Consider the following 14,955-nt stretch of genomic DNA (forward strand, 5'->3'; position numbering starts at 1 on the left):
AATTATATACAATCATGTTCAATTCAATTAATAATAATCATGTAATCTATGCTTAACATATAAGTCACTTATCAGACTGAACAACATATAAGTGTAAAAAAGTCACAACAACAATATAAAACTCCTGCCATGGATTCTCATTAATGTTTAGATCTAGACTTTGACCATTCTAACACATTTTTTAAAAATCTAAACGCTTCTGTTGCTGTAYATCGAGTGTCGTTCTGCTGGAAGCTCAAGTCGTTAGCAGCCTCTAACAGGTTTTCCTCCAGGATTTCCCTGGACTTAACTTCATCCATCTTCCTAATAACTGTGACCTGCTTCCCAGTCTCTGCAGAAGAAAAGCAGCCCGACAGCACAACGCTGCCAACAGTGTTTCACCCTGAGCATCGTGTGTTCATGGTGACCAGAAAGGTTGCACAAGACAGTCGGCATGTTGACCAAAGAGGTAAATTTTTTGTAGTCTTTCTCCTTGTGCYGTCTTTAACGGGACTTTAGTGGATTTCTTCTTGCCACTCTTCCATAAAAGCCAGAAATGAGTACAACTTGAGGACGATTATGTTGAGGTGGGTTAGCAGTTTTGTGCCATGTGCCGTTTTCCATTTACACACAACTYGACTCTTTTTGCTACCACTGAAGGCCTAAAATAGCTTGCTTTAAGTTTTTTTTAAGGATATGAAAGCAAACAGGTCTAACACAACTGCATGGCACAGATGTTTCAGATAAACCCAACCTTTCAGYTGTAGTGTGAGAAAAGAGTAAACCACTTCTGTGTTTTGTGTCATGAAGGTTTCCCCCAGAAACCTTGCTAAGCCTGGTGGTTGGGGCGCTTGGCAGTCATTCATCCAGCAACCCGCCGGGTTTTTGGATTAAAAAAATGTTTAAAGTTGACAGAAAATATGAAAATATTACTGATAATTATGTGTTATTAAAAGATTGGAAGATTAACATCTGAACACCAACTGTAAAGTCTTACAAAATGCAAAAAAAAAAAAAAAAAAAAAAAAAAAAAAAAAAAAAAAAAACTTAAGTAAATAAGCAATTCTGAGCTTGGTGGGGAACACAAGGAAAGCCTGGTGGGAAACCCTTGCATTATGATCAGTAAAACTTTCACAGCTTGTTTCTTTTACCTGTCTCGGTCTTGACCTGCATCCTGCAGACCCGTTTGCACATGGCAATGAACGAGTAGTAATATTTCTCCAAGCTCTCATCTGTTTTCTTGTCCAGCCGAGCAAACGCTCTGAACTGGGCCCAATCAAACTTTTGACGCTGCGTATCAAACACGACTCCAAAGGTGGACACAACGCGGTAGAAGTCTGCCTCCTCACGACGCGTCCATCTGAAAAAAAGATAAAAACAAATACCCATAAGTTGTTAATAAGATCAGGTTTGTTTTAAAACTCTGTGCAGTGTATCCGTTGAACACATCAGTACCTTTGTCTCCTYTCTCTATAGTACAGGGATCCATCAGACATCAGGGAGTTGGCCGTCATCACTGGTGAAGTCTCTGGCAGAAACTGACCACCTTTGGCAAAATAAGCGCTTCCTTTAGCCAAATATGGGCTTCCTTCTGTCATGAACACCCCCGTGCCATCCTGGATGTACGTGGTGGCGCCTCCCGTTTCAGGAACCATAGGGATGGAAGGCAGGAACTCCCTGCGTCGTCGTCGGCGACCGTCGGGTCTGTTGAGTGCCTCCTGACGGAGCTGCTCTCTGCGGTTGGAGCGCTGGTAGGCCGTGATCAGGCGGCGAAGCCTGGCCGTCAGGGCCGAGGCCGCTGGCCAATACAGTCGCTCGCTGGAGCCAGAAGCTCCGCCCACAGACGGCACGTTTTGGCCGTTCTCACCTGATTTGACTGCGAGGGAAGAAATAAAACTTCATGTATTTAAACTGTTTTCATAAAATTTCCTGATATTCATCTGCAGGATACAGGCARCTAATAAAACGCCGATATTTTATGTCGGCTCGTGTTTTGTTCCAKGTTTGATGGATCTGGCTCCTGTTTGGACAGCTTAGTCCAGTAACTGTAACAAACTGGGGCATATGGGACACATAAAGCGACATTTGTGAGCTGTTAAAAAAAACAACTAACATTTGCAGGTTTAATGATGTGTTTTGTGGGAAATGCTRAATTGTTCTTCTGCCAGTTGTTTAGTACCCTGAGGTAATTTATTACAAATTAATGTTTTGTTTTTATTTTAATATTCGGTTCTATTAATTAATATTAATWTCTTACTCACAGAAAAACCTTAAAGTTTTCATTTAGGATGAATCCATTTTATTTGGATGCATAGTCTGTTGGCTAGCCTATAAAATCCCTCAAGTCAGGAACTGTTTTAGGATTGGTRCCCATTTCAGTGCCATTTCTGTTTTAAGCACATTAACCWTTTTATTTAACATTCTCAGTGAATTATATATAAACCAGGCAAACTCATAATACAATTACATAGACATGCGACAGTCACACTTATTGTCTTTTATAGGAACACATTGTTTTTAGATGTCAAAACTGTCGTCTACTGCAGGTAAGATATTGACTACTCGTCACCTTTTACCAGAACCTAACTTCAAAAATCCTAAACCGCCCCTTTAAAAGTGATGAGTCGGAACACATGAAGCAAATYCTTAAAATTGTATCAAATCTTTGCAGTTTATTGGCCAAKTTTATTGTTTTCTCATCATGATTTCCACTGGTACAAATTACCTTCAGTCTCGCCTTCAACTGCATCGTCTTTGTCATCCAGGGGAGAGTTGGTGAAATCGTCCAGGTCATCTTTGAATGGCATACGTATCGGTTTATACTCTGGATCCTCATCCTCACTAAAGATGTAAAGAGATAACCAAGAAATTAACTTAAAATTTAAACAAGGAGTCRATCTAATGACAAGATATCATTAACGTTAGGGGTGGACGATATAAACTTTAAATTTTATAGCAATATTTTGTGGTGTTATTGTGATAACGTTAACTATTTATTACTTCTTTTTTAGATAACTGTAAGATACTGCTATGGGAAAACAGTTTTATAATATACTTCTTTAGAACACCAGTCACATAAAAAAGTGTGACCTGTTCACAGAAACTGCATTTAATCACATTTTCGCATTTATTGACGCTAGCATTGAACAAACAATGGAAAAAACACTACAATACCTTTCATTCATCCAAGCAATAACTGGAATTTATTGTGTCAACAATAAATCTAAATTCTTAAAAATGTATCACGATAAATGATAATCGATACGATAAATGCCCAYCCCTAATTCATTTTTTACTACAGAGAAGAAAATATCAGACGCTAGTATAATACAAAGTGTCACGTTCAGGCTATGCAAAAAAGAAAAAAAATAGTAACAATAATCACAAAAAGAAGCACTAAATAAGCTTTGGTGAGAGCAGGGCTGCCTTTTGGTCAGCTGTCTTACCCCTCAATGCCATCTGCCATCATGTCAGAGCCCCTCTGTTCAGCGGCGATCGCTTTGGCGTCTGGCATGCCCACTCGCTCCAAGAARCACAGGGCAGGGTCGGCACGCATGGAGTTGTACTTCTCATAGCCTGAAGAGATGGGGGAGAGAGAGAGAAAAAAAAAAGGGATGATATTTATACGAATGCCAGGAACACAGGTCTGAAGGTGTGGGAGAAGCTGTGGTTCACTTCAGAAAAACTAAAAAGGTTCATTTTAACCAAGGCTGAAGGCAAACTCTCGGGAGGAAGGGTGGAAATAAGTTGTGCTTTCTAGCTTAAGTGTTCAACAGACGGAGAGCTGTGCAGGCAAACGCATGCACACACAGCGTCCATATTAAATGAAGGAACAGACAAAAACAGCAGCAGAAGGGCAGACCCCAGGAGCCAGCTGCTGACAATACACAGCCTGCGTGCATGCGCGTGTGCACACACTCGCCTCTGGCCTGTATGTGCGCGCACCGATCCAAGTGAGCCTGCAGGTGCTTATTTGTGTCAAAGAGAGGAGAGGGAGGGAGAGAGGGAATGAGCAGGAAGAGGAGTAAAGTGTGTGTGTGTGTGTGTGTGCGTGCGTGCGTGCGTGCGTGCGTGTGTGTGTGTGTGTGTGTGTTATGGAGTCCTGTGAAAGTGAGCTACTGAGTGTGATAAACTCTGCGTGTTTGTCCGTTAGGAGCGTTCAGGCAGAAAAGATTGGAACGTGCAGATCCTACTGAGACGCATCAGGAAGTACAGGAGAGGGAGAGAGAAGGAGAGAGAGAGGGGAGGAAAAAAAAGAAGCAGAAGGAATGAGAGCAAAATGTGAAGGAGGAAAAAGAAGGAGGGAGAGGACAGGAGGAGGAGGAGCTCAGGAAAACAGCCACGCCATCTCTTTAACCTTTCATTCATCTCTCTCGCCCCCTCTCCTCCTCTCTCTCTCCATCAAATTTCCATTAGGAAGATGTAAGGCTGCGCTCCTAACCGTCGCTCCGTCTCACTCTCGCAGCTCCGCGCCCGCAGCCAAACGTTAATCATCGGGGCCTTTATAGGCCATCACTCTTCTGTATGTGTGTGCCGAGCGTTGTTTGGTGTCTGCGCACAAAGCTGGGTGAGTATGCGTGTGTTAGTCCCCCTGAAGGGCCTCCCTGGTGAATAAGGATTATGATTAACTACGGGTGAGGCCTTTTGTGTTGCGCTGTGTGTGCTTGTGCGTGTGTATGTGTCCTAATTGAATCATAGAAGGCGGCAATGATGGAAAAATTATGACAATTATTCCAAATTAATATGAATGAGGGCCTCTATATAAAGCAAATCAACTCTGAAGGCATTAACCAGGTCCACACCCATTGGTCGGTAATAGTTTTAATGCAACATTTTCAGAAATTTAAAATAATAAAAACCTGCAGGGTAGAGAATTTGGTAGTGAAATGCTGAGGTAAACTTTGTTTATAAGTCAACACCTGTAACTGTGTGTGTTTTGTGCAGCCAGTGGTGAAAACAGCCATCAATCACCCTCCCAACTGCACTCCGAGCCTGCCAGCTGCGTACCGCCGTCCCCATAGCAACACCAATCAACTGGTGGCAGGACAAGCGGGTGGTATGAGCGCTCGCCCGGTGTGTGTAGCTGCTTGCGTGATGCTTACTCTGCTGGAAGCCACTGGAGTGTCTGTGTGTGTGTGAAGGTGTTGACATTATCCAAGCGTGCAGTTGTGTGTGTGTGTGTGTGTGTGTCTGTCTGTTACCGTGTTTGAAGACGCCGATGAGCAGGGACTTGTCAGCCTCCGTGTCCCACCAGTCAGCTGGGACCTCAGCATGGAACGGCTGAGGGATCCAGATATCCAACACGCTGAGGAACAGAGACGACAGCATATTATTATCAGCCTGAGCTATTAGTGGGTCYTTCAGTATGAAATCGGTTTAGCATATTCATCCAGAAAAGGAAACATCTAAAAACAACGCACTTTTATGGGAGTGACACATTAAAAGCTCACATAAAAAATTAAAAGTTCACAAAAATGGTCCCTATACACTGGAATACCCAGGATGTAAGGTGATTTATTAAAAAAAACAAACAAACATACAATTTGTTAGTTTACTACTGATATTACATGTTTGCTATTTTAACTTTCAAATCAGTCTTATGTAAAAGGAAAAAATAAATCTTAACTATCTTAGTTCTCATGTAGCATCTTCTGAAGAAAAAATGGAAAATGTTACAATCTGAGTTGGCAGATTGAAGCTTTAGAAAAATCAGGAATCAGACGCTGCTATCAAATCTTGTACTGAATCCATTTTGAACCGATTTATAAAGTTCTCAATTTATAAAGAAGTTTAAGCCCCTCACACTGCATTTCTTCTAGTGTAAACACGACTGCAACATAAAGCTAAAATGYAACTCTATAAAGGGAAATACTAATGTTCTTCCAGTYACTTCGAAACTCAACTTTGGTTTAGAAATTGCATCAAATAATATAATAAATTAAACAAAAAAGTGTCTAAGGTATAGATTACTCACTGCATCCATCACTACAAATTTTGTTAMATCATTTCCAACTTCAAAATAGGAAATTTTTAATTATGAGAAAATGAAGGAAATGCATTTTAAAAATACATCCAAGCAACCATGCARTTTATTTTGTTATCACTTAAAWCATTTGAAAAAGGCCAAATTTCGTTGATAGCTTTAAAACGCCAGACAAGATGGTGGAAAATGTCTTTTTCTTTTCCAAAGTGGTGCTCATTATAAGAACCACTGCTCTATGAGTCCAATCAAGACCATCTGGTTTTGACCATGCACGCAATTAAACTTTTTTTTTTCTTTTTTATGCCTAAACATAGAATAATTGCACAAATATCCTCCATTGTGGGAAGTGAATTGTATATCCAGCCATTTCTGGAGAGAAAGGGTATGAAACACAATAGGAGCAGAAAGACTGAGGGTGACAGGAGGAGAGAAGAAACCGGGGGAAACGGTCCCTTATCTCTGCAAACAGCAGCATGCCTGGCCTTGGCAAAACACACACCAAACGTGAGCGCGCCAAGACTGGCATGCTAAATCCCCCTGGCATATGTTGGCACGATGGCACCCCGTATGCTCTTGTCTGGCAYGCGCTGACAAACGCACACACATTCGGGTCTGTCACAGTAGCCATTGGAGGAAGGGAGAGAGGGGAAGAAAAAAAAAGGAGGTGGGAGAGGAACAACTTTGAGTGCACATGCTCCCCATTATAAATGCATTCACATCTGGGTGGCGGGGCAAAAGGGGGATGGGAGATGAGACTAAAGAGCACTGCTGGAAGAAAGAAATGGACAGATGGCAAGGAAAATGTAAAGTGAGGAAAAGACGGATAAGGCAGGGGAGGGGTCGTCAGGAGGTGGTGAAGGAAGCAGCTCCTCTAACGTTTACATCTGGACCGCTGCACTGCAGCGCTCGCTGCCATATTGAAAAAAAAAAAAAACCCTTCTAAATAGGTCAAATGGTGATAAAAAGCTTATTTTTTTCCAGATAAAGTGTGTTTTGTGTCATCAGAATAGGAAGCCTTCTGCCAAAGAGGCCAGTAGCACACACTGAAATACACTTTAGTAATAATTCATCACTTGTTCTTAAAAATATCCACTCATGGCATGATGCATGTGAGCTACAGAGTCTCTCCATTAGCTTTTAAACTCCCTTTTGAATTCTAGGAAAATTCCTCTGCAGCAGCAGCATGACGTCTTTTTCTCCGTCAGGTAACATCAGGTTGTCGTTCCGCACACAGGGTGAGGAACGACATGGATGCACAGGACAGTTGTGATAGTTATTAGCTGGAAACTGGAACTTCAGGTTATGCTCAACTCTTGTGTGAGGTGAGAGAAAGCTGACATGAGGAGTTCACCGACCTGGAGTCGGCTCCTTCCAGAATGCGCTCAGCCTGGTCGCCGATGACTTCCTGTCGCAGATAATACAACATCCGGACTCTCAGCAGGACCCTAGAAAATGGAGAGAGAAAGAGGAAAAAAAATTACTTAAAAAGTATCTCTTTTCCAGAGTTATTAGCTGAGCGAAGCTCTGTTGGCTTGTGACAATTYCACAGTTAATTATCTTGTATTTAATGTAGCAAAGTGAATTAATTATGTGGGGTTCCAGGCAATTTCCAGAGTTTGTACTGCTTTTTATCGTAGTAAAAACATGAATATAGAAGTTTTCTGAGTTTYAGGCAGTGCTTTCCACAGCAGTCAATCTAAAAAAACAATGAAGTCATGAATACCACAAACAGATGGATGGATTTGACAAGGAGGCAGAATGACACAACTGTGTTTGGAAATACAAATGAAATGCTTCATTTTTCCATTTCTAACTAAAATATACCAAATATAATTTTTTTCCCATATTTCCAGACAGCAGATTAACCATATTGATGTTTTTAACTAGTTTAAAGTGCATTTAGGTTGTAACTCTACAAGACAACAAAGAAAAAACTGCAAATATGTAAAAAAAAAAAAACTACAAAGGCAATACACTTTTTCCTTTTGTTGCTTTTGATGCCTAGTCAGATAAAATGCAGTAAATATGAACTTGATACAAAATATGATATATTCCAGTTAAACAGGTCGTAATGAACAACAACTAAGAAAATAGATTCTGTAAACTAAACGTCATTTAGGTGCATCAGAGTAAAGGGGGTTGAATACAATGCGTGTCAGGCATATTTTTATTTGTTAACTGCAGAAAACTTCCACTTCACAGTCAGGCGCCAGTTTTCGTTACCCCCAAGCCCCCGACAAGCTACGCTATAGTTTGTGGCGGTAATGTGACAGATGTTTTCTAGGGGTGGCGGGTGGAATACTTTTGCAAGGTATTGAAATTTTACAGCGCCCAGTTATGTGGTAATTATGTTTTTGACGTTTCAACTCTCAGATGGAGAATCTGACACACTTCCTTCTGCACATCAGCGTTCTGCTACTGTCATCAAATGAACCGTCCCCTCTCTCTCCTTCCGTCTCTCTCTCTCTCTCTCTCTGGACACAAATTACAGATGTTCAGCATCGCAGATTGCTGCGAGCATTTCCTCCGGAAAAGAGAAATGAATCACTCCAGGCAGCCGGCAGCTAGAGTCAGATATGATCTCGTGACACTGGGAACACAGCTCGCTATCTGGGAGATTTGCTTCACTGTAAACATTTGTCACCAGATTTGTCACCAGCAAGAAGCGGTGTTGGGAGCAAAAGACAAGAGGGGCCGAGGCGGAGGCTGAGAGGATGGAGCGGTGCTGGAAGGAAGGGAACAGAAAGTTTGGAGAGGAGCTGAAGAGGAGGGGGTGATGAAGACAGGCCTTTGCACCTCATTCTCCATGCGTTCGTGTGTGTGTGTGTGTGCATCAATGGCATAACAAGTTGCAGAGCGTGTGTGTGTTTGTTGGCAGGCTGTGTGTGCTCATCCATCAATGTGCCAGGCCTGATTAGCCACACAACGCTGTGCTCCAGCCTAGCAGATGGCACCACATAATCACCCCCAAGTGTGTGTATGTGTGTGTCTGTGTTTGTGAACGTCTTTTACCCACTTCCAACAGGTCTGCCTGCCTAGCACCTGGGCTGGCACCCAGCCAGACATACAACTACACGCACACACACACACACACACACACACACTCGCACACACAGAAACTTCCCTGTCAAGAAGGGGGAAAAAAAAGAATATCTTGGAACTGAATTTGGAGGGCAAAGAAGCATATCTCCCTGACAACAGGGGAGAAATCTGACCACAGAAGTGTGTGTGCGTGTGTGTGTGTATAAGCCTTTTTTCTTTTTTTTTTTAAGTTTTAGATGCACATACTGAAACCAAAACATCTGCCGCCTAAATCCTTGCCGCATTTATGAAGCAAATTTATTCTCCATCAACTGGGTGCCGGATGGGCTTTTAAAATAGTTTGAAATAACGTTCTATAAGCTGATATTTAATGAAGGCTTACTTGTTACAGTGATGTTTCAGGTGCCTCTTGTAGCTGTCTTCCTGCAGCAAATGGTCAGGGTTGCAGGTGGCCAGCCAATCAGCTCGTGGCGTCTGAGGAGGAGGAGTGGTCATCTTGCCCTTCTTCCCCTTCCTGCCCCTGGGAACGGGGGTAGAGAGACCTGGGGAAGGTTCAAAAGCATCTAGTGAGCCAAGTTTCCTTTTATGAGAACTTCTCTGTTATTTTTTTATGATAAAACTTTTATAAGCAYACATTTTCAAATCTGGATTTCAAAAAAATAAACAACAGGGCAGACGCGCAATAATATGCAGGAAAAAACTGTAGATATTTTTAATGTCTTCTTTTAACGTCAATGTTTTAGTTTTAACTTTATATCGCTGGTTCGGATCGTCTCCCTTTCAAAGAACCGATTGCTATAGAAACATTTCACTTTGCTGTTTAAGTCCAATAAACCCAGCGTTACATGTTGAAACCGGCGCATCTCACCAGAGTGATTCGTCAGCGTCCTGGTGGTGCCGTCTTCGCTCGGGGTGATCAGGTCCCAGATGAAGCTCTTGATGTTCTCGTCACCGCGGTAATGCAGCAGACAGTAGGCCAGGAGAGCCCTGCAGATCGTCTCCACGTCCGCCTCCTTCAGGGGACGCTTGAAGCGGCCGTGAGCGAGGATGTCGCTCCACCTGCCCCAACTGCAAAGACGCATGAGAAGACGAACTGCCAGTGAGTCATAGTTGCAAGAACCGGCGATAAATTACTATTGGAAACTAACGATATGCTGCGTCATGAATCAGAATAATTTACTGGCTCCTGAATGGAAATTTAAGACAAACAGGAAGAAATGTGATTTTTCTTTCATAATACTGGGATCTAGTGGAAGTCAACGTGACCCTCATCCATCATGAATATTTACTCGATTCCACCTGATTTGCTCTACATCCGCTTGTCTCTCCGTCTCTCTCCCTCTCAGCCCAGCCTTCTATCACTGCTTGGATCCCACACCACGCATTTTACCAGTCTGCTGACTTAACCACTACTGGCAGCCCAACTAGTCCCACCCAAACATCCCTCTGAGTGTGTGTTTTCATGGATCACAGCCCATCTCCCCCCACTAACTAAAGACCCACTGGCTGATGTGGATTTCCTCCCGCTTTCCTCTTTCATATTTCTTTTTACTGCTGCTTCTCGGTATTCACTGAAGCATGTGAGTCTGTCTTTTTCTATAAAATGGAGGGGGAGGCCAAAGGAAAGAGATGAGGAAAAAAAAAAAAAAAAATATATATATATATATATATGGAAAAAAAAATGGCTGAACAGAGATGACGGGCCTACTCAGACAGTGTGTTTTTGTGTCCTACAGCCCCAGGCCACAAGACTAGACTGTAACAATAACAATGCTGATGTCTCACTAGCATCACTGTTCGTTCTTTTACACACACACACACCAAGCAAGTGAGCCATGAAAATGGAAGGGCTCACCAGATAATTAGAATCTGCAGTAAGTATGTCAGCCAGCCTGCGTGTAGGACACTGTGATGCTACATGCTGAATGAGTTTTAGTTCAGACGATTCTGACACACTAAGATTGATCATTTTATTGGTTTTAAATCAACATCCGTGTGCGACGTCTTAATCTGCTTCATTGCAATTTCTGGTAGGCGTCATGGATTCCCCCGCTGCATAACGATATTATGTTTCGCAGTCGAATGGACGGCAACTACTTTTAATCTGCAGTTCCTGGTGTACAGCTTTCCATTGTACTCAGAGTGTAATGGCAAAGAAGGAGAAAATGTCAGAGAAATGTGGGTTAATTGTAACCGACATCATCACTGCAATCGCATATTTTCCTAAAATCAAGYAGCCCTGATCTAATCTAAATACACCCAGAAGTGTCTCGGAAGAAATTGTAAAGTTTTTTTTCTTTTGGGAGATTTCTGAAAACCACAAGGGGAAAGTAGGTATGCACAGGGAAATTTGGGGGGGACTTCTCTAAAAGGTGGAGGTGTGAGAGAATAAACATATGTAAATACCTCGCCCATATTGTGTGAGTCACTAGACTAAGTTGAGTTAAATCTCAGGGGGAGCCAATAAAATTGTGCACATTGCTRTTAAGAGGTATAAAAAGCCATAAATTTGATTAATATTGTACTGCAGCCTTTGTTTTACAATGAAAAACTTTTTTTAATTCAATCTTTAATTCGGACTCATTTATTCAGTTGGTTAAAAGAAAKTAATGATTGTTCACATAAATCCCCTGTGGCATCATTACTGGAACCTGAAACAACCCGTTTATAATAAATGCAGCAACATTTTATCAACATTTGACTTGTTTTAGGTTGATCTCTGCTTCTATGAACTTATATGTTTATTGCTATTATTAATGAGATGACACAGATGCCTTTTCTTTTACCCAATGGCCACAAGGCAGAACAACTGCCCATATATTTACATTGCTGCCTCACAGCGATCGGAAAGGCAAGAAGGGATCGTGGAAGAAGCAAGACTGTTCAATAGGTAAAAGTAAAACGAAGTATCAACCATTAAAATTGTTGAAGTAAAAGGAAACACTTTTCTACATTTTTTTTTTAACAAGTGCATCAGCACTTGTCACCAGCACTTTATTATTGGTTTCTTTTAGTTTCCCTTTGTTTAGAAAACAGCAGTTCGGTCCAGTTTTTAGGCCTTACAATAAAAAWWTTTWAAAAAGTTACAAAGTGACTGACCCGTAGACCAGCAGGTTCTTCTCCACCCTGAAGCATTCGGACCGGGGGTATCCCTGCGTTTTGTCTTGAGGCCGTCGTTGTTTGGACGACGGCTTACTGGGTTCGTCGTCGTCGCTCTCCAGCTCGGAGAAYTCGAGCATCTCGTCCTCTTTCACGCTGCTGTAGTGCCGCGTCTGCTTCCTCACCCTGGGCGTGTCGATCACCAGAGTGTTCTGCACATAAAATCAGGACAGCACTTTCAGTTGAGCATTTCACAAGCCTGCATGTGTTTTAACTCTGCCACCATCCTGTTTTAGAAAAGGCTCTGGGTTTTGTTTCAGACGGACTAAAAATCCAACCTCAACATTATGCAGCGCACCTTCTGTTGCGCCCCTCTGGAATGCCCATTTGTAAGTTCCTTGTACGTGTCGACTGCCATAACTATTGTAAATGCTGCAAAAACATGGCATCTTCAGCCCTGAATCTGATTAATTGGATATTTGGCTCTGCTCTTCATTGCTGATATCGGGGAAATTTGCCGTCTAGCTCAAACATAAACTGGCAGTAATTATGTTGTCTAATGAATTACATTTTTGTTCAATTAATTAGATTTTTCACTCCCTAGCAGCCCCATTAATATGTGCAAACAGGGCCGTAGTTAGTCCCACAATTATCACAGAGCTGCAGTCATTTCCATTTTAACGTCACACAATAAGAAATCCCCCGGGGAACGGCCTGGATTCACACTCGCAGAGGTGGATTAAGTGTTTCAGTGGAGGGCCCTCAACAAGAGAAGTGAGAAGTACACAGAGAAAAAAAAAAGAAAGAAAAACAGAAAGCGATATAAAGCAGGAATATAAAGACTCCGGTTAGCAAAACGTGCAAGCCAGCGTGGAAGAAAGTAGCGGAGGCCTTGTTTCTGTGTGTGCATGTGTGAGCACAAGCCTAAGTGATATCTCTGTAGCCTCAAGGCATCTGCGCTCTGTTAAGTGGAGCTAAGCAGCTTACTCTCCCTCGCTCGCTCAAACACACACACGAGAGCAGGGAAACATGGGTAATTAAGGAAGAGAGGAGATTCCCAACTGTCAATATTAATCTCCCTCTTCCTCTCTCTGTGTGTGCTTCCCTCCTGTCCTGGCCGTCTCCTGCTCCCAGGCCATCTCTCACTCACTCACACACTCACACTCACACACACACACACACACACACACACACACACACACACACCCTCCTAGTCTGTGGTGAGAGCTTGCAAAATTTACCAACGTGACCCCGCTTTATCGTAAGGAGATGCACAGCAGTGTGTTTGTGCTGTTTCACGATCTGCCACGTGATCTTATGAGGGCTTGAGAAAAAAATACCACATTTGTGATTCCAGCGTATCTACTTACGGGCTTAATATATAAATGTTTTGAAAATTATTAAAGCAGCAATAACTAGTCTACAACCGGCAGTCAGCATCAGTACTTTTAGCTGATATTTTCTCTGGTTGAATGCAGATGTTGTAAGCGGTGCAGCTGCCATCTTGAAAAGAGATTGTAGTTCTCAACGAGTTTTATTATCCAGTTAAATAAAGGTTTTTGTTATAATTATTACACTTAATGAAACATTTTAACCAAAAGATAGGAGTGCTTTCCTCAAAACTGCTGTGTTTACCAGGAGTTTCCTGGTGGCAGGGAAACTTTGCTTATCACACCGACAGGGAACAAAGAGTCTGATTCACGCAGAGTTGAGTACAAAGCCATAAAGCTGTTTTAAAGGTTTCAAAGGCTGAACCAGTGAGAAGTAAACAAGATAAACGGGCATATTGACACCCTGTAAGGCTTGATTAAAATTACAAAGACAAAATAATAAATATATGAGCAGCTGAAGTTATCACACACAGAGAATTCTAGTGAACCAAAAAGGAAGAAAAAAAAAACCCTTTTTTTTAATTATTATTTTTTATTACTGGTGATTACATCCGATATACAACTATATTTACTCCTGAATAAGTGTTTGACAAAGACTGATTAATGCTGTGTTCATTTGTGTTAATATGCAGAATTTGTCCATAAGACAAAATTTATTACATTAATTTTAGTCATATACTGTTGTACTATCTTGTTTTTTTTTTAACAAAATTATAATTTCAACCAGATAAACATCTATAGTCTACATCAGGGGTGCCCAATACGTTGATCGAGGTTTTGAGTCGATCTCGGCAGGTGACAAACTGAACGCCGCCAGGACGCTGAGACCAGCACTTCCTCTTCTGACAGCTTGATCAAAAATATTCACTAAGATCCAAAAGGTTTGTAGCTTCATTAAAAAATAATAATTATAAAAAGTCAACGAAAAATGTTACAATTCAGTGCGTTTTGGTTCCATAAACAAAAAAAAGAGAAAAAAAGGCGACTCAAAGACCGACTGACGAGCAGAGCAGGAGTTTAATTTAGCTACTCAACCACCGCTGTGTTCATGAGAGGCTTATTAATAATCGAGAAATAAATATCAAGCCTGGAAACCTGATATAACAGACTGAATGTTGCGTTTTTGCTCGGCTTGCGGGGCGCAGGTGGTTGCCACGGCAACGGGTGTGCTTAAACGAAAGAGAGACAGAGAGAGATATATAAAAGGTAGGAGTGGTTTTGAGTTGATCGTCTTTTCGGGTTGTTTTACCTTTGTTTACCTTTGCTGTGGCTCATTACACCTGCTGTAGTTTCTGAACGTTCAATAAACGACAAACTTGGACTAATTACCTCGTTCGTTTGTGAGCATACGTCACAACATCAAATAGGACAAATATATTTCATTAAGTTTTAACAAATTCTACCGCGATAATTATGTGAAATTAAATGAATTATATCCCGACTTCAGAAGATTTGCCTTTA

At 41.7% G+C, this 14,955-nt stretch overlaps 1 protein-coding gene across 1 annotated transcript in view; it reads right to left on the minus strand.

The window, feature by feature from the left end:
- The window catches only part of chd7 (chromodomain helicase DNA binding protein 7), a 95,062-nt gene that overhangs the window by 13,738 nt on the left and 66,369 nt on the right, over nt 1-14,955 (minus strand). Inside the window, exons 23-31 of the mRNA XM_008433709.2 lie at nt 12,104-12,315; nt 9,873-10,072; nt 9,387-9,546; nt 7,318-7,407; nt 5,181-5,284; nt 3,426-3,555; nt 2,705-2,820; nt 1,435-1,855; nt 1,115-1,339 (exon numbers count right to left, since the gene is read on the minus strand). Coding sequence (XP_008431931.1) covers nt 1,115-1,339; nt 1,435-1,855; nt 2,705-2,820; nt 3,426-3,555; nt 5,181-5,284; nt 7,318-7,407; nt 9,387-9,546; nt 9,873-10,072; nt 12,104-12,315 — 1,658 coding nt within the window. The remainder of the gene's footprint in view (nt 1-1,114; nt 1,340-1,434; nt 1,856-2,704; nt 2,821-3,425; nt 3,556-5,180; nt 5,285-7,317; nt 7,408-9,386; nt 9,547-9,872; nt 10,073-12,103; nt 12,316-14,955) is intronic.

This window comes from Poecilia reticulata, linkage group LG17 (assembly GCF_000633615.1).
Source record: "Poecilia reticulata strain Guanapo linkage group LG17, Guppy_female_1.0+MT, whole genome shotgun sequence".
NCBI lineage: Eukaryota > Metazoa > Chordata > Actinopteri > Cyprinodontiformes > Poeciliidae > Poecilia > Poecilia reticulata.